General features: G+C 40.6%; 1 protein-coding gene across 1 annotated transcript in view; it reads left to right on the top strand.

The window, feature by feature from the left end:
- Positions 1–20,730, top strand: part of LOC115360248 (voltage-dependent calcium channel subunit alpha-2/delta-1) — a 74,819-nt gene that overhangs the window by 37,268 nt on the left and 16,821 nt on the right. The window contains 16 exon segments of the mRNA XM_030053007.1: positions 2,877–3,008; positions 5,017–5,086; positions 5,758–5,808; positions 6,025–6,124; positions 9,720–9,878; positions 10,346–10,450; positions 11,517–11,595; positions 12,269–12,318; positions 12,435–12,524; positions 13,178–13,252; positions 13,349–13,429; positions 13,846–13,920; positions 17,895–17,966; positions 18,244–18,315; positions 19,042–19,103; positions 19,805–19,878. Of these exon segments, the coding sequence (XP_029908867.1) occupies positions 2,877–3,008; positions 5,017–5,086; positions 5,758–5,808; positions 6,025–6,124; positions 9,720–9,878; positions 10,346–10,450; positions 11,517–11,595; positions 12,269–12,318; positions 12,435–12,524; positions 13,178–13,252; positions 13,349–13,429; positions 13,846–13,920; positions 17,895–17,966; positions 18,244–18,315; positions 19,042–19,103; positions 19,805–19,878 (1,347 nt within the window).

Raw genomic sequence — 20,730 nt, forward strand, 5'->3', positions numbered from 1 at the left:
GTGTGATGCTTGGATTCATATGGCGAGCATCCTGAAGAACAGAGCTCTTTCAACCAAATGCATTTGTTGCAAGAATAAATGGTCCAACCTCCTTGGACATTAAGTATTTCTAATGAGCTCATCTCATACATGAAATTACAGAATATACCACTTTGGGAATTTTAGTATTAATTCCTATAGGAGACACGGGGTCCAATTTATAGTTCCTATTGAAGTAGCAGTCTGATGGGTTTTCACCTGTTCTAGGTCTGTGTATTTTAGGGAGGACTCATTGTGTTTTACCTTTTTTGAACAGTTTAATTCAAACATATCATGTACTGCCTCTCCTCATAACATTTTTTGCTTACTCTGTATAGCAGTATATACTGTATGGGTGTGGTGCACTCAGGGTGCACTCAGCATATGTTTGATCCGAGTAAGAGCCTCAGGGCTTGAAATGTTGTCAATAAACGGAGTGTTGAGCATTTTGGCACATCTATTTCTCAGTTTAGTGGATTGCATTTTTTTTCTGGTGTTTTCCAGCCTGTTACCAAATGATGAGCACATTCTTTGATGCTGTAAAACATTCTGCATCAGGTATGAGCATTTGAATCAACACTAGTGTTTCTGCTGTGATGATGTCTTCTGTTGTGTGTGGTGATTTGTTTGAAAGAGGGAGCTCATTAGTTCGGTGTTGTCTTTAGTGGAGCATAACCTAACAGCGCAGGGTTCATGTCATCCTTTTCTACACTGAGTGCAGCATATGGGGGAAGAGTAACTTAACCCTCTTGAAAGCACAATTAAAAAAACAATGCACTCTTTAGTGTTCCAAGTCAAGAAAAGCTAATCCACGATGTATTTGTCAGCGAATTATATGGTATCCGTGATATCCCATAGAGATTAAGTCATCATTGGGTGTAGATTTAGTGTGGCATCAAAGCCATGCTGACTGCAGCCAGGGAATTCATTAGTGTCAGTGGCAATATGGGCGACAAGAGAATATTCTCTCCCTTATGAAACAGCTGTTGAGCTGAGCTTATTAAATATTATTACTAACTCAGAACTACTCAAAACCATTTGGCAACATTAAAAAGCAACATATTGCTTTTACTGTGGAGGTTTTCTTCATCTTTTTCATTACGTGGTATGTCCATGAGCTGTATATAAATATGTAAAATATATATTTATATATATGTGTTTCTCAGTCTTACCTGTCATTCTATTTGAAAATCTTACATTTTCTGTCTATACATTCACAGTTAGTAGTTTTCTCTTTATCTTACAAGGTCTACGGTGTCATTATTTGCCCTATTTTCTCCTCAAAATTCTACACTTAATGAGGGAGATGCATTACTAAGTGAATACACATGCACGCACACTCACATGCACGCACAGGCACGCACACACACACACGCACGCACAAACATGGACTCCTGGCAACTGAGGCTTCATTAACTCTCCCCTCTAGAGGCATGTATGCAAATGAACAGTGTTTGCTGTGCACATCAATGAGCCACGTCACACTCAATACAGGGCACCAATCTATCTCTCGCACGCATGCGCACACATACACACACACACACACACACACACACACAAACACATACACACACGTACAGACATGCACACACACACACACCCCAAGTGTAGTGGGAGACAAAGAAAGAAAGAAAGAAAGAGGAGAGTAAAGTAAGAGCAGAGTGATTGAGAGGCGGACACAGAGAGAAGATAGAGTTGGGGCGTCATGTGCTGTGTCTCCATCCATCATAGTGAGTGCACTGTGACGATAGTTTGGGCTCTGAGCTGTCTAGGTGCTGTGTCATTACATCCATAATGCCTGTTGCCTCTCACAACACATGCCATCAATCACACGCGCACACACACACACACACACACACACACACACACACACACACTTACATAAACATACAGACACATATTCACAGATTATCATAGGTGTTCTAGGTGAAATTTGAAATTTGTCAGTGCAAACCATTACCTTGCAGGATACAATTATCCAATACTTGACGCTGTAGACCCTTGTGCTGCTGGGTGTGGTGGTCTAATATTTGCTCATGGGTCCCAGTGGGTGAATAGGATGACAGTGAGCAGGGCCTTTGTCTGAATCTTAATGAATGTTTTCATCTGAGACGTTCACATATCTTTGACACGCTACAATGCTCTGCTAAGCTGCTCTGTTGTTAACCCTGATTGCTGTCATTGAACACACGCACACGCGCACACACACACACACACACACACACACACACACACACACACACACACACATACACACACACACACACACACACACACACACACACGTACAGTGCTTTGGAAAATCAACATAAATCTGTTTAAGATGCCTATGCAAAACTACATTACCCTTAAGCTTCTTCAGCCCTCCCTTTGGTGGGTTTGTCATCACAGATATACGCTGCTTTGTTTGAACCCACAGAACTTTATTTGAAATTCTGAACATTTTCTATTTTATCGGATGGTTCACCCATAAAACCTTGCATCTCAGTTTTGAATATTTCATTCAATGTAAGTGTGTAGTATACAGTATGTGACATTGTTGTGCAAAATGATTTTTTTTTTCCTTTCTTTGAAACTACTTCAGGGGAAATTTAACAGGGAGAAAAGGGCTTTAAGGGTTTTGCATCACTAGTCTGAATTACTGATAAATTACGTGCCTATTCCATGTTTTATGTCAGCTGAGTCAACCCACAATTTTGCATATAGTGCACCTGTAATATCTTATTGTTATTTGCAGTTCTGCTCAGGTGTGTCATAGATGATCTCTCCTTTCCAGTTTCCACATGATATAGATATTATATAGATATTGACATTAGGTGTGTGTGCTTTTGTGTGTGTGTTTGTCTGTGCTTATCTAGCCACCATTGTGCTGAACGAGCTGAACTGGACAGAGGCGTTGGAGGATGTGTTTAAGAAGAACAGAGAAGACGACCCCACCCTTCTCTGGCAGGTGTTCGGCAGTGCCACAGGGTTGGCTCGCTACTACCCAGGTAAAGAAAAAAAAGAAAAAGAAAAAAAAACATCTGACTCCTTCTGACCTTAAACACAAAGGAAAATCCCAGACTGATTATCTGGCTTTTGTGTGTGATTGTTTATTTATGTATCTGTCATATCACCCAGTTGTGTTTTTCTGTTTTTTTGTTATCAGATCTGAGGTCCCAGAGTATTTGCCTCACTCAATACAGCATGCAGCTATTAATCATAACTACAAACAGCCAGGGAATATATGCATGAGTTTGCTTTGTTCGCACAACACTGGGCACATAAGCTCAATAAATAATCTCTATCGCAGGCCTTGCACCGATCTTGTGTGTGGTGTCATAGATATTGTCATACTGTCTTTAAATGCGTTCGTGTAGTGCTGCTCTCTATTGCGAGTGTTTTCTCTGCCAAGCTATTTCTATTCATGAGATTCTCTGTCATCATAGACTCTATATTGCATTATGGGAAAAGTTTATGTGTAATATTCATGAATTTTCATTGGCCCTGAGTTTTCGCCTCTCTGTTCCCATTTTTTACCTCTTAGCATGCATGGTAGGCAGTCACTCACTCTCACACTGGCTTGCTTTCATGGCTCCCCTCACTGATGGCACACAGATAGAAAGCCAGTGATTATTGTCAAAGCAAGTGGATCCGGTCCTCTCCACTTTGTGTCTGAGATGAATATTTTATCTTATTTTCCTGCTATTTACCTCCTTATAAATAATTCCAACTAGCATGAAACATGTTATAATGTAGGTGGTGTAAAAAAGATTGTAAGACTCTATCAAACAAAAGCCAGTGTCATAATTAGATAAATTTAGGGCTAAATTGTGGCCTTTTGTACCCACTCAGTCTCACTGTCTCAGGCGTTTGGTTTTGACATTGTCATATTGCTGAATATGTGTAGATCAACATGTTCGTCTAATGGTCAGTGTTGTGAGTGGCTGTTTCATAAAGTTTCATAGTTTGATCTGTATTTTTTTTCCTACTGAGTACATGTTCAAATCATAAATATTTTGGATTTACTGACACAAAGTGATATGACTTACTTGCTCCTAGTGATGTCAATGCATGGACATGTCTCCATGGCTGATCCCGTGGTTGCACTTGTGGTTAATTACTGAAGCAGGCAGGTAGAGCTCAAAAAGTAGCAGTCCACAGGCTTCCAAAAGCCTTGCGAAAATTTTTGAATCATCTGCAATAAAATGCAACAATAACTAATTTATTCCAAGTCTCATCGCTCCCATTGGACAAACACTATCTTGGAACTATTTTGCTAAGTAAAGATTGCTGCTGTATTACTACACACTGGAGCCTCTTTACCTACCGTATATCACCGCAGCTATCACTTCTGGGGGAAGAGGAGGAATTTGAGTTGTTCAGTAATAAAAAGGTATTATTCAGTGAACAAAATACAGCATAAGTGTAATGGCAGCATTAAGCATGGAATTGAATAAAATGTTGTTGTGGTATGTTGTTGTGGATGGTTTAAGTATTTTATGTTTTTTTGTTTGTTTGTTTTTTCTAAAAATATTAGTTGATCATTGACTTCAGGGTTTGTATGCATGCTGGAAATCCTGGAAAATGATTGAATTTGAATGTGGTATTTTCAAGGTTTGAAAAGTGTTTGGATTTTCCAAAAAAAAAAAAAAAAAAAAAACACTTTCAATTTCTGGGTCAGTGACACATTTTGAAACTTGAGACTTGAAACTGTATTTTGTTTTTAATTTGTGTCCCATCTGTAGAATGCTCTCAATAAATATCCTCTTGGCTGTTTGTTGCACAGTACCATCCGATTTAATTTAAGTTCAAGTTCTCTCAACTCTCTCCTATAACTTTTCTTATCATATCATATTCAATTTACCACAGCCATAAGGTGCTGGATCACCTCACAGGGATCACCTCGGGAGATAATGTCCATGCATGATATAACTAAGAGTCAAGTGAGTCATACCAGCTTGTGTCAACATATAAGAACTATACCTTTAAAGTCAACGCATGAACCTTCTCCCCAAGCCTCACCGTGGATGGATCCTCGCAAGACCCCTGGTAAAATTGACCTGTATGACGTACGCAGGAGACCATGGTGAGGGAAATGGCACAAACACACGTACAAGCACAAACATAGTTCATCAGCATTGGTTTTAAGTTACATTAAATATTGATGCATTACAGTACATAAAGCATAACAATATGAGTACATAAAGCTAAATGAGCTCAGCTTCAGAGTTCTTTTCCATTGGGCCTAATGCGTCATATTTTTCATCCCATTACTTTTGGATTGCTTTCACAGGCACTCAAATATCTGCGGAAAATGAGGCATGTTGTTCATCAGTCAGTTTGCAGTAATAAAATACAATTCTCTTTCTTTGCTATAAACTTAAAATTTCATGCATAATTTACACACAGAAAAGATTACAGTAATAAGAGTGACACCACATCTGCTATCTTTGTTTGATTTGGGCTTTATGACAACAGGAAATGGGTGATAGAATGAATTCAGCTGTCTGGCTTTTAGTAGATGTGTACATAACAGTCTGGGAGAAATATTTCTCTAAGTATTGTCTTCAAATTGTGCTTGGTGACTTGGAAACATAACCTATTATCTCAAAGTAATATGATCATGGAAGTCAAAGTCATGCTGCTGATTTTCCCCAACTCTGCTGTTCAGTGTGTGTCTTTGTGTGTGTGTGAATGTGTGTGTTTGTGTGTGTCTCTCATTCTAACTTGTGTTCGTATTGATTAATATCCATCTAGGTACATCCAGGGAGCTGCCTCACCCAAAGATATGCTAATCCTCGTGGATGCGTGAGTTACTTGATAACCTTATCCTCCATTGATCCGTAGCCCTGTCCTATCTCAGCCAGTGATTTCCCCTGATTACAATGCATGCCCTTATTTTCTACTTTTGTCAGATAATGTTATGTATTTCCCAAGGCAGAGAAGCCCTAATTACAGCGGGTAAGGTCTCACAGGAGGGTGACTGAAACAGATAGATGATGGGAGGTATGTCTTGTCTCGCAGGAGTGGGAGTGTGTCTGGCCTGACTCTCAAACTGATCAGGACCTCTGTCAGCGAGATGCTGGAGACTCTGTCTGACGACGACTATGTCAACGTCGTTTATGTAAGTATTAATATCGAGTGCTGGGTGGGCCATTTGTGTGGTGAAATGAGAGGAAAGAGACAGTGAGAAACGGTGCGAAGAGCAATTCAGAATGCACACACACACACACACACACACACACACACACGTGAATGAACATGCGCTCACCCATTCATGTACATTAACAAATGCGAATGCAGGCACGCATGAGAATACACACACACACAGATACGCACAAAGACACAGAGGTAAGGCAGAGAGATGGATGAGAAGTAATGAAATATGGATTTCTCGCAGGCTGGCCACCCTGAAACAGGCCTTTAATGAAATACCCACTGCTCTATTTGGTGGCCAGGATTAAAACTCTGCACCAAATGCCCCTACCTCCTTACCTGTGTGTGGCAATGTGTTTGAGAGTATGTGTGTCTCTCTCTCTGTGTGTATGTGCATTCCCATTGCCCCAAAAGGGATTAAATTTCCCCTGCCCTCTGACTAGAGTGCCTAGTCAGTGAACCCAGGGAAACACTCATCTATCACCCTCTCAGCCTCTCCATCACTTTTTCCTTTCATCACTCAGTCATACAGTTACTCTCAGTGTTTCACCATATCCTCCCATTCATCTCACCATGTCAATGAATGGTTTCCCCATACCTCTGTATATCCTTCTCCTCTGCTATACACACTATCACAACTTCCCTTTATTCATCTCCCCACCTCTCTCTTTTCTTCACCCTCCAATATCTTCTGTCTCTTTCTCTTCTTATGCTCTCTCATTCTCTGCCCGTCTATTCTAGGCCTTCCACGCTTGTGATTACACTCAGAAAGAGGGTATTTGTGTGTGGTGGAGATGGCCGCCTGTGGAGGTGTTTATCAAGATGGGTCCTTACAGAGATTGGAGTTGTCTCCATTCTCCTAGCACAAAAGCGAGCCGTTCAGACTCCCCATTTCCCCTCCCTGGGGATGCTTTGTCTTGGACACAATGTATTCTGCTTCACGGTGGACTTCTGATTCTGCACAGATGTGCAATTATTGGAATCTGTCATGGAGCTCGGTCTGTGCGTGGAAATGTGTGTGTGTGTATACGAAAAAGAGATGGGACAAAGAAGACTAGTTTAAAAAGTGCTGTCCCCCCTTTTTTCTTGAAGAACTTGCATTGTCATTTTTTTCTCCTGACCTTCCAAAGTATGATGCAGCTGGGAGGAGTGTGGTGTGTGTGTGACCCGCTAGTCAGCAGCAAGGCGCCTTGCATGTGTTGCGGGTGTTTAATTGTCTTCCCACTCAGAAGATCAGTCCAGGAACTGTAAACAATAGGCGCTACCTTTTCTACCCCCAACAAAACTCATTATTCTTTCTTCAGCCCTCTGTCAGTCTCTCTCTCATTCACTCAGTCGCACACACACGCACAGACACACAACTCTATGCCCTGAGGGTGTTGTAACCTGACACTAAATCATTAATCTCTGATATTACCCATAAATCCTTCCTCATTAACTGTAGCCCAGGGACTGAGTTGGCATTTGGTCATAGAAGATGCTCACACACTTCCTCAACAGCTGTGGTAGGTCAGAGGAATGCTGATGGCGGTTCCTTCCACTATATTTCTGTCTTATTGCCTCTCTATCCCTCTGTCTTTTTGTCTCGATCTCACTTGCCTCCTTTCCTCCCTTTTGCCTCTCTCTCTGTTTTCTCTGTCTACCCCCCATCCCCCCACCCCCATCTCTCTCTCTCTCTCTGTCTGTCTGTCTGGTCTCATTCTCCTTCCTTGCTGCGCCTCCATCACTTTTATCCAGTGAATTCAGCCATGTTAGTCGGTGTCAGTGCTGTTAGCCAGTGTCAGTCCAGTGGGCATAGTGGGATATAACAGAACCAAACCAGAGTAGCACGGAGTCCACTGGGATTAAGACTTGGAGATTAGCCCTCTCTCCTGTGTCATCGCTAATCCATTCCCAAAGCCTGGACCATCACACACAGAGATACAGGAGCTGCTGTAATAGGATCACAAGGGAACAAGGGAATTTGCACTAGATTGTATTCGCATTTGCCTGTAACCATCAGCACACCCAATAGCAGTGTATTTTATTTCATAAAGCAAGAATATGCTTTTCAGAAACTAAACGATGTGTATTTTTTGTTGCATAATTGACTCTTCTAAGAAATGATACTAATTAGTGTGTGATTGATGTGTCACACATATGGCAGTTCAATATTTTTTGCAGTACATCAGACACGCACTCGCGATATCTTGCTTTTAAACCCCGTATTCACACCCTCCTCATTTTCTTTTTCTGTCCCTTTTCCTCTCACTTTCTGTTCCTCACCTTCCCACACTCCCCTGTCACCTTCCTCTCCTTTCCTTTTAATAGATTATGTGATAAAAGATCCCCGTCTGGTCTGTGTTTGCAATTATGTGAGCTTCCTTTGTGTGCGTGTGCGTGTGTGTGTGTGTGTGTGTGTGTGTGCGTGTGTGTGTCTGTGTGTGTGTCTCCTTGATTCAGTTTTTTTTTTTTTTTTTTGGTTGTTGTTGTCAGACCAGAGACCAGAGCCATAGTGATATTGCCTTCCAGTCCAAAAGAGACGTGTATGTCTGTTATTGTCAGTTTGAAAGGAACTTCAAGGCTGTCAGGCTCATTGCAACACACACACACACACGCATACACGCACACACACACACACACACACACACACACACACACACACACACACACACACAGACACTCACACACACATATGGTCAGGGTTCTTTTCGCCTCCCTGCTTGTCTCTGTAGATCAGTGTTTCCAGCCTCCCCATTGGCCATCTCACAGAGACACATTGATTAGTTGAGATCGATGAGCTGTGGTATTGTTTCAGAAGAGTTCTGCAACACAATAGTGGTTCTGGTTCAATCTGCTGTCCCATGTCCTTCATACACCATTATTACATACTCTATTCTATTCTAATCTATTCTATGCTGCTCTATATTCCACATTATAATATTGGTGTTAATTATTTTCATGTTAGTGTGAGGGCTGTCTGTTGACACACACCCAATCTACCATGCAGTTATTCAGATCTTTTAACAATGAATAGATGTAACATCTGCTGACTTGGAGCCCAGCTCAAAACCAAAGGGGGGTAATGATATGCAGTGTTTTGGTTAATTATTGTTAGGCGTGTGTGAGTGTTTGCGCGCGTGTGAGTGTATTCATGTGTTTTGTGGGGTGGGAATGGGGTGGGGGGGGGGGGGGGGGGGGGGGGGGGGTCTCACCTTTAATAAGATGATGTTGCTGCCTAAACTTGTTCTAATATTGTGGAATCTTGTTTCCATGGGTACCAGATCATTGAGCTCCTAGGCTGCAGAGCAATTAGTGGGACTTGATGAATGTGTCTGTTTACCACTGCCTGATAATAGCCAAGGCCAGCTGTGTGTGTGTGTGTGTGTGTGTGTGTGTGTGTGTGTGTGTGTGTGTGTGTGTGTGTGTGTGTGTGTGTGTTTGCGCGTGCGTGCATGTACATCCTTGTGGGAGTTATATAGAAAACCTAGCCTAACCTTGTTGCATATTATTTGTATACATAAGCACATTTATTGTAATTTTGAACAATTTGCAGGTTACAGCTCCTTGTCTCTGTTTCCCAGTTCAACACCAGGGTGAAAAAGACGGCGTGCTTCGACCATCTGGTTCAAGCCAACGTGAGGAACAAGAAGCTTCTGAAGGATGCTGTCCAGAACATCACCGCCAAAGGAATCACAAACTACACAAAAGGCTTTGAGTTTGCTTTTGAGCAGCTCTCTGTAGTAAGATTACATTTTTTCGCTTTTTTTTTCCCTTTTCTTTTGCTCATGCAAAAATATGCCATCATATTATTCTTCTAAACATGTTCGTTAAACTGAGAGGACTGAAAGGGCTCGAACAAGTCATGAATGAATGAGTGTTACCTGTGATACTTTCATATTTTCCAGCAGCAGAATATTATCTTTCACTGCCATCTACTGGTTGAATATGTTACCTCATGTTGCCCTAATAAGATTGTCTTAGCATACTCTCTCCTTAAAACTGTTTCAGATTCACTGGAGTGGCAAAAGCAAAATTGTTTGAATGAAGTTATATTGCAATAAGAGGCTGCTAAAAGTACCATGATTCAATGAGAAAGTATCAGTTTTTTGCAGAATTGTAGTGTTATGGTGTTGTGTGTATTTGTGTTGGGTCTGGTTAGATAAGGACTGCTAATGGTAAAAATGAATCACATGTTTGCTTTGACTAGACAAATGTGAGTAGAGCCAACTGCAACAAGATTATCATGCTGTTTACTGATGGAGGAGAGGAGAGAGCTCAGGCCATACTGGAGAAATACAACGCTGACAAGAAGGCAGGTTAAACACACAAATACACACACACACACACACACACACACACACACACACACACACGCACATACACACACACTGTGGTTTTAACACAGTAGAGTGAATTGTTTGCTTTCATCTGTGGATGCGCTCCCGTCATAGTTTTTATTAGACTCAGCTTTTGGGAGCTCCCTTTGGATTTCAACTTCCGTTTGCATATCCTTTTTACCTAAAAGTTTACACAGATGGGAGGCAGATGAGGCTTCTTTTTTTCTTTTCTGCTTTTTTTTTTTTTTTTTTTTTTTTTTTCTGTGTGCCATGGGAGGCAAAGGCCCTCTGCAACACGCCAGTAATTCACAAACAAGGTTTCTGGAGGGTATAAGCAGGTTACACACATACTTAAGCATCAATCTTGAAATGGCATATTAAAACAAGCAACAACCAACAGCGGAAAAAATGTGGATTGAGAGTAATATCACATACTAGTAATACTTAATAGAAGGGCTGTTGCCTTTTTTGAAAAGTACATCACATGTTTCCTCTGCATTTTTTCGGCAATATAACGCAGAGCTGAAAGCAAAGACCTGTTGATTAATCCCCCGAGGTGATTTATTCAAATTTAACATGAGGTGATGATCAGGTTAACATTTCCCCAGATCTAGTTAAGATAGTTGTATTGAATCACTTGCGCTTGTTAATGGGAAGTCATACTGTGTTCTCCTTCACTGCAGCTTTATCATTGGATAAGTAAATATTATTTGTAGGTATTTTGTTGGTAAGGTGTACATTAAAAGTCTTTTTTTTTGTATTATCATTTTGATGTTAATAAACACACAGCTGAATAACTACTAACAGCAAAATTTACCCTGTTTATTAACATTTAGTTAATCATCTGTTCAGCATGATGCACAGTACAAGATAAAATGATATGGGGAAACAAAGAAATCCTAAAGAGATTGGAAGTTTTTATACAAGATAGGGGACAAAAGGATGAAAAATATTACAGTTTCAAATATAATGAAGATTCTGCTTCAGCAGTGTCCCAGGTCAGTCTGAATAAATGCTGTTGGATGTGCTTCTGTTTTCCAGGTGAGAATCTTCACTTTCTCTGTTGGACAGCACAACTATGACAAAGGACCCATCCAGTGGATGGCTTGCTCCAACAAAGGTACATCACCAATCACAACAGATATCAGCACAGAGGACTACTGTTTGTTGATTACAGAGCATGTTCTTTATATAGTTGTGCTCCATAGTATACTAGGTCTCAATATTGCTATTATCATTTTAACCTACATAGAGGACTACATCAGGCGTATTCTGACTTCTTGTCAGCAGTCGTGACTGAATCTGTCCATCACAAAAAAATGGATTGTGTGTGCAGAATATTCCTTAGTAGCTTAGAAGTCAAGGCTACCTGATCCCAATTCACTCCCACTGATGTTCAAAAAATGTGAAAAACAGCTCTGTGAAATGTGAAAGTTGCTGTACAGAGGTAATTCTATCTTGTTAATACTTGAACAGCTTGGTGCTGCCCTGTGAGCTGCCAATCACAAGCACTCACAACAAAGCTGAAGAGCGCTGTTAAGTAGAATTTGAATGTGCCCAGAAAAATCAATTCCTCTCAAATGTGCAGATTTTAACAGGGGCCGGTACCTCACAGCTGTGAGCTGTTGCCCCCTGTTGTTAAGATAAGGTAACATAAGATAACATAAGATAAGAAAAGATTGTTTTATTGATCCCACAGGGGCAAATTTAGTTGCTGTATTGGTGTACAGCTGTGGTCTGGGGTATAAGCATGTCATAAATGATAGTATGTGACAATCTATTCACTCTTCCAGGTTACTTCTATGAGATTCCTTCCATTGGAGCCATAAGAATAAATACACAGGTGATGTTTACATATGTTATCCATTTCAGCATCCTTTATTTGTATCCTATACATTCAGTGTGCCTGGAAGTGTTAGTGTGGAAAATATCTTGATGGTGTTACTGTGTGTGATTCAGGAGTACCTGGACGTTCTCGGAAGGCCCATGGTTTTGGCAGACAAGCAGGCTAAACAAGTCCAGTGGACTAATGTCTACCTCGATGCTCTGGTATGACATCACTTACTCCTGTGTCCCATTTCACCAACCCCTTTCACCAATTCAGTGACCTTTGAAGATGCAATCAGTAATATTTATGTTACCTAGAGCACAAAATGACCATAATATATCAGCAGGGGTTTGCAAGTGGTGATCAGTGGTAATCACTCCACTGTTATCTCGATGGCTGACAAAAATTCAAGTTTTAAAACTGAATACCCAGCCTGTACTGTTTTGTTTTGGTAGAAGTCCTCTGTACTGCCAAGGTTTATGAACAAAGCTCATTTGCAAGCTTGTTGCAGCTTGTTGCAAGTAGCAAAGTGATTAAAAGTATTAGGCAGCTGAAGTTAATTAGCTATATCTACAGCTTGGACTGCTAGGCATCTTGGTTGAATAATAAAGGGATATTTTCCTTCTTTGGTAGACATTTCCAAATGACAGCCTGTAGAACATATGAAACGCAATTTCATATGTTGCCACTAGGTGTAACTAAAGAGTCCATATTACTGATTGTTCCTTTAACTTTCCTATTGTTTTGTCTTTTACTCCTCTCAATATAATGACATGAGTGTTTCAGCATGGTAAGGTATCAAGAGTATCAAGAGTTTAAATTATATTATATTTTTTGTGTGTGTGTGTGTGTGCGCGTGTGTTTTCTCCATCAGGAACTGGGTCTGGTCATCACTGGAACATTGCCTGTCTTCAATAAGACCGAGACGAGAGATGACAAAAATGGAGAGGTGCAGTACATAGCCTACATTAATTAGTGGGTAGGGTCAAAGTGTGAGTCCTTGCATATGTTCCTCTCATTGTTTTTCTGTCCTACTTTCTCTCAGCACCAGAATCAGCTGATTCTTGGGGTAATGGGGATCGATGTGTCTCTGAATGATATCAAGAAGCTCACACCACGCTTCACAGTGAGTTTAGCACCCACATGTGCCTTCTCTAACACATTTATCAAACCAAGTTCTGTGACTGCTCAGTTGTGATATCCTTGCACAGTGTGATTTTTTTCCCCCTCTGGAGCAGTTAGTGAGTGATGTGATTCTATTAGATGTGTCATTCTGTTTTGACATCTTTCTGAAACCATTCACAAATTAAAAAAAAAAAAAATACTAATAGCTCAACACCTTTTTGCTTGCAAGTGTTTTTAAGACAACTGATGCCAGCTCACCATTACACACACACACACACACACACACACACACACACACGTGTGTGTGTGTACATGTAGATATGTACATGTACATGTACGTGTTAGATATGTACATGCCAAGATGTGGTACTTCTGCACATGAAGAGAGTTTCCTCCTTTGCTTGTTGTTTGTCTCAGATTGGCCCTAATGGATACTACTTTGCCATTGATCCCAATGGTTATGTGCTACTCCACCCCAATCTCCAGCCAAAGGTATGGCATGTGCCCCCGTGCATCATTTTATTTGACTCTGCACATCTGTCTTGAAGAAGAATCACATTATTATTCTGAATATTCCACTAACTGCCTGGATAAGACGTGTAGACTGTATTAGTTTCCCACTCAGCGAATAATATGCAGGCCAACAGATGGTCCAGGCTCTCTTCAAACTTTTCCATGTGCCGTCACCTCATCAATCTTTGTAAAGAGAATTCATTCTCCAGTTAGAGTATGATTTGATATCATCAGTCCTCAGAAGTCAGCTAAAAGGTCTCTCATTACCATGTGAGATACAGTATAATAGTTATGGAGACTTGGCAGTCAACTGGCATATATGTTTTAGAATGAAGCACAGAAATAAGCTCTGTGGCGCACAGTACAGATAAAGCATTTAAAAGTGGAACAGAAAGCCTAAAACACAATTCACATTTGTTCCAGCTTGTGACCATGTCATGTTATTGCTTGAGCTATGTCAGATATGTTTTTTCTTTCGTGTTCATAAAACTAGATTAAGCCATTGGAAGTTCACTGGAAGCATATGAATTCTTGTTTTTCAACATTGTACTGGTTTTATGATCATAGCGGGTGTGTTTACATGCACATTCATATTCTGTTAATGCTCAAGATATTGAAATAGCTCATTTATGACCTGGCACATGTATATGCAATATTATATATGTTAGCCAGGATTAGGCTAGTATTCAGAATATTATTTGACATGTAAATGCCCTCAGTGAAGAGCTTCTTTCCATATGTCTCATGTGTAGCCTAACACTTCACCGACACACTCTAGCTATAATAAAATATCAGTGTTACCCACCTTTATGCTGCATGTCTTGACCTACCAAAGACCTCCAAGCGTTCCTACAGCCTGACAATGAAATGTTACAATACCTGTAGCCACTGGCAAGAATTAAGATGCAACCCAGTAGGAATTGGCCATGACCCGGCACGGGGTCACAGCCACCTTTCAGTACGCCCCCACCCCAGCTCACCACCCTCAGGCCTAGGCAAGCTCTGACAGGCTGTGGAGTGGCCATGTGCTGCCCAGGCCTGAGTTTTATGTTTAGAGTCGTTCTGCTCTGAGGGGGCCTCTCTGGATCTGAGAGGTGGATCCCTGAGGACACACACTCACATCCCATCCATCCAGCCACAGCTCTTCACACTCTAATCCACAAAGACACACACTCATGGATCCAATCTCTTCACCCAGGCTGGGACACTTAACCCTGACCAATGCAGCACACTCTCAGCCAGTATGTGTGTGTATGCGTGTGTGGCTGTGTGTGTATGAGTGGATGTGTGGATTGTTGTACATGAATGTGTGTTTCTGTAGTAAATGTGCACATGTGTGGTTGTTTTTAAGAAAATACCTTAAAGGAAGATTTTCAAAGAAGTTTGGGAGTCCCAAGTGTATTTTGAATATGGCTGACTTCTGTGGTTGTGACTGTTGAGACAGGCCTTAACCTCTTAAACCCCCCAGTGTGAAGTCAATTCTGAATGACTGAACCACCCCATGCACCTTTCTATGATCTTTCTACTAGAAAAGGATCCGTAACAGGAAGCTCAGGGTCAATAATAAATACGCTGTCACCTTCCATGAGGTGAGACAAAGTAGAGCTAGATTGCAGAAATAGCTATAATTAGTTATACTAGTTACAGTAGTTATAGTAGTTATAGTAGTATATTGTCTATATATTGATGCTATAGATGGAATTCCAAATAGAAATAGTCATCATCATAGGTCCATAGTTGCCATTACTTCATCTGTTGCCCCTATGATTACTTTTATGTTTGTTTCTTTGTTTGTTTATTGGTTTGTTTTGGGGAAGTGTCCAAAAAACAAAACAAACAAAAAAAAGCAAAAAGCTCATTTGTTCTTGTGTGTGTGTGCAAGATGGTGGTGCAGCTGCGAGGAAGTGGCAGATGTTGGTGATCATTTTTTTCTCAGAAATTAGCCGGTCTGTCAGTCTCTCTTTGTTTCACTTTGTCTGTCACTGTCACTGTTCCTCTCCCTCTCACACACTTATTTGCATGCGCACAAACACACATTCAACCTCCACTTTCAAGGATAAAGATCAGGGAGGCTTTTGTTGTGAAGTGTAGGTTTATGAAAATAGTTTAGAGTGCAGATCAATACAGCATGTGGATGTGAGATTATGTTATGTGGTTGATAGTACTGATATCATGGCTAATTATTCAGTCTTGCAAAAGTCCATTTAAGCCATTCACATTCACCTGTGGCCTCTACTAGTATACTTTGTAGTGCACACACACACACACACACACACACACACACACACACACACACACACACACACACACACACTGTTTGACAATGCAGAAGGGCATTGTCAAACTCTCTCAGTACAAGGCAGCCTTCTTGTGATACAGCGTTCATTTTTTTCCATCAACCCTCGGGGCGGCCTGTGTGTGTGAGAGAGGCTTTCATATGGAAGTGCCAGCTGTCAATCACTCATCGTCTGATTGGCTCATCCAAATAGGGGCGCTTATGAATACTGATGGTGACCTTGGGCCCTTTGAACATGTTGCCCTCTCTTTCCTTCTTAGCTCTTTCTGTAGTTGATTACGTTTGCACAGAAAACACATTTCCTATTCATCACAGAAATCCTCCTCTCTCACTCCAGCCTATCTCACTGAGTCTTCTCCCTCCCCCCATCTGTCTTTCTTTCCCGTCACATTGCGTTCTTTTTCTGTCACTTTTTTTCTGTTTGCTATCCTCCCTACTCCCATGTTCACATTTTCATTCTTTTCACATTCTCTCGTTTTTTTGTGTGTTATGTGTGTTTGATGTTTCACCCTGTGTTGCCAGTGTTGTATCTCTTGATCTTTTATTCTTTCTTTTCTCATTTTCATGTTGAGATGCTTCATATTCGTCATCTCCCTTTGCTGCTCCATACTTCCTTTCATTAACCATCAAATGTAAGACGTTCAACTCTGCTCATTTAATTCATTCATTAATTTATTGTTTTCCTCGTCCATATACCGATTCACACTCCCATCTTGTTCATTTTGAAATCACAACTTGGGCCTTTGCTGAGAAATGAAAATACAATTTGCAAGATCCAGATGGTGCACAAGGTTGTGTCCCTCCTTCCCTTCCTTGGAAAGCTGAAATACATATTCATTCACTTTCAGAGACACTTTGCTTGCATATGTACAAATAAAAACAGGGAGCGCAGCATCTGCTAGACACACTGTGTATCAACACCAATATGCACTTACTGTGTCATCCAAAGTTTGTCTTTTAGAAGGGAGTTAGTGAACTTTCTCCGTAAGGTCTGGTGAACAAATGCTCTGGAGGACAGACTCATATCAGATTCCATGTACTGCTGTTTTATAGAGAACCACTATATTACTGCTACCATTTTATACCGCCATAAACCCACTCAGACGTATAGGATTTTTAAGAGACGACATTAATAGGGTCTAGTGTCAGTTTGTATCAAATCTGATTCATCTGGGTCTAGTATCACAGATCTCTTGTCAAGAAGCTATCATCTATTACCTTCTATTTTCCTACATGCTGGAGTTGATTAGATCTGGGGGGTTAAGGGGAATGATTGGCATTGGTTCTGAACACAACTGGACATTGTGGCTCAAATAAGTAACGTCTACTTCATTTATTTGATTGAACTGTGCTAGGAAGATGTGGAGTCTTATTTCTCCCTATGGCCGATTGCCACTGTAAGCACTCAGCCCTGCATAACGGCAGTTAAACGGTCTGCTGCCTTTTGTAACTTTTTACTGTAACAAATCGGCAGGCTTCAGATAGACTGATACGAAAGCAATTTATGGCATTGTAACTTTTGTCTTCAGCTAAGTGGCTTACATAAACCACTTGAGCTTGTGATAGATCTCCAGTAAAGGGCTTTTTTTCCTGTTTTGTTTACCTTGTTTATTTCTAACTTGTTTATCTAATGACTAAACTGTTATCATTCCCCCAGAACCCTAAATTCCAGGAACCTGTTACCCTAGACTTCCTGGATGCTGAGCTGGAGAATGACATCAAAGTGGAGGTATAGTACACATAAACAGATGGGGCCATCCACTCACATGCACATACGCACACATATCCACACTCAGGCAAAGGTACAAGGGTGGATGAGCTCAGCCAGGTGCTAAATGTCTCATGTCTCCTCATAAAGCCATCATCATCAGTCCCCTTGTGTGATTTACTTACTGCCACTGACTAGTTATGACACAGACGGTTTTCATATCAGTGGATACTCAATGAATCAGACCCAATGAGACTGAGAATTTACTCTTATTCTCTCTCTTTCTTTCTCTCTGTAGATTAGAAGAATGATGATAGATGGTGAGACCGGTGAACGGACGATTCAGACACTGGTGAAGACTCAGGATGAGGTAAGAGAGGATATAAAGCTTATATAGCACACATATCTTAGGTGCCCAAGACCTTTAGTGTTGTTATGATCCGTCTGCAGAAGTCTCCCATCTAGCTGGCCTATTCTGCACCGGTGTTGCAATGTACCGTAATTTGCTACATCACATTTGAGCTTTGCCCTCCCTCTGATAGGGGATTAGCATAACTCTCTATCTACAATGAAATATTGCATGCAGTTATGCATTAAAACATGAGACTTGTATGACAGCAATATTAGCATACTGCATCTCATCACCAACATTAGATGTGGCAACACTGCATTTCTCCAGTTAGTTTAAGCCTCTTGCCTGCAACTGTTTTCCTCAACATATTAAAAGTGTAAGTGTCTATTTAAATAGTTAATATGTAAATTGTCTGGATCAGTTGTTTTCAAAGTGGGGTCCTGGTACCCCCGGGGCTTCCACATGGTCATCCTCAAAATAAGGAATAGCTTTATGTCACTACAATTTAATCAATTAATAATTTAAGGGATTGTTACAATAGAAAACAAAATGAAAAATGAAAAAAAAAAAATAATAATAAGTAAAATATAAATTCTATATCAGGGTATCTATAGCAACATTGCCTCAAACCAGGGTCCAAAAGTGAACTAAATCAAAATCTGGAGCTGCTAGTATTGTTCCTATGTTGTGAAACACTGCATAACTATCTTGTGAACAATTCTGAACATCAATGTCTCATGACAGAGGTACATAGATAGAGGAGTCAGGACCTACACCTGGGCACCAGTCAATGGAACAGATTACAGGTGAGTCACATGGGCACAGTAGTACTGTAATATTATCCTATGGGTCATAGTACTGTAACATCACTGCTGGCTCTAAAGAAAATGTGCAATGTCCTTACTGCTACTGAGAGTTCTCTAGTCGGTGGAGGACACCTTTTAAACCAATAGGGGTCACTCTCTATTTTCTAACATATTATGGTCTGAAAATTGTTCAGCTCATGCTTGCCGAATAGGTACTACATATGTAGTAAAGTAAGATTTTTTTCACTGTTTTTCATTGAATATGTTGAACAATGTGTATCTAATGTGCATTTGCAGTTTTGTCATAACATTTTTCAAATTAGCTTTTATCCATATCTATATGTGTCTATCTATCTATCTATCTATCTATCTATCTATCTATCTATCTATCAATAGATAGATATTCCAAATATTAGAGCAAATTGTACTGTGTTGCTTTAGCAAAATTGTTCTTTTAATTTTCATACCTATAAACTTTTTTTTTATTGTATTTATCTTAAATGTCTTAATATCTGACACAAAAGGTATTTAAACTACAAATTGGACTGTACCTAACAGAAAGCATGTGCACATTTTGTATTTTAAATTTCCATTGAAGTAGAACTTCATTGACTTTCAAATTTCAGAATAAATCACTCTCCCAAACAACCTCCATCACTAGAGTTGACTGTTGATTGTGATGTTTTATTTTTTTTCCCCAGCCTGGCCCTTGTTCTGCCAAAATACAGTGAACACTTCATTCAAGCTAAACTGTCGGAAATCAAACAAGCTATGTGTGAGTATAACATATGCCATCATGTTGACACACAGCCACCAGTGTGCAGACAAATTAATGGGAAGTCATTTTAAAATGAGCTCTCCATTAAATAATGCACACTTTCTCAGGACTGTATCCTTGAGTAGCTGCACTTACTTTCTAGCACTTGCTCCTAGCTGGAACCGCTCCTTTGAATGCGCTCCACAGATCAGTGGGGCTCTACAGTTCTTTTCTTTTGTAGTGCAACCCGCTGGTCAGTTGCCCTGCACTCCCACACACAAGTATACATGCTTTCCCTCTCCCAGCCCAAACACTGGCTCTTTTGATCTTCCTCTACTTCTTGCTCTTTCTGTTCTATCTTTTTCTTTTCCCCTGATTTGGCCCTTCTCTTGGCTTTGGAGAGGACAAAACCTCCCTTACTTCCTCCCCTGCTCATTATCGCCTCTCCCACCAAACTTTTTTGCTGTACCCTGCCCTTTTTACTATGGTTCAGTTGGCCAATTCTATATCTCCACCTTCCTCTCTTCATCTTTTCTTTCTGAAGGCTAGCACAGGATAACACCACAGCGGATAGCAACTCTCTCTCACTCTCTCTCTCTCTTTCTCTCTGAGCTGTAAAGCTGTCCTCACCTCTTTCTCTTTCTTCCTCCTAGTGCCCCTCACGGCCTCCCTTAATTCCTTCTCCTCTTCTCCAATTTAAATGATTTTTCCCCTTTGGTTGTTCTTCCTAGGCTATCTCTTTGTGTGTTGCAGTCTGCCTTCTTCTACTGACAGCTCTGAACGTAGCTAATAGTTGCTCATAACTCTCAAGGAGACAACCAGTGCATATACACAAGCAGGTGTGCAAACAATCATACTTATTTCTATGCA

This window comes from Myripristis murdjan, chromosome 6 (genome assembly GCF_902150065.1).
Source record: "Myripristis murdjan chromosome 6, fMyrMur1.1, whole genome shotgun sequence".
NCBI classification, from domain to species: Eukaryota; Metazoa; Chordata; class Actinopteri; order Holocentriformes; family Holocentridae; genus Myripristis; species Myripristis murdjan.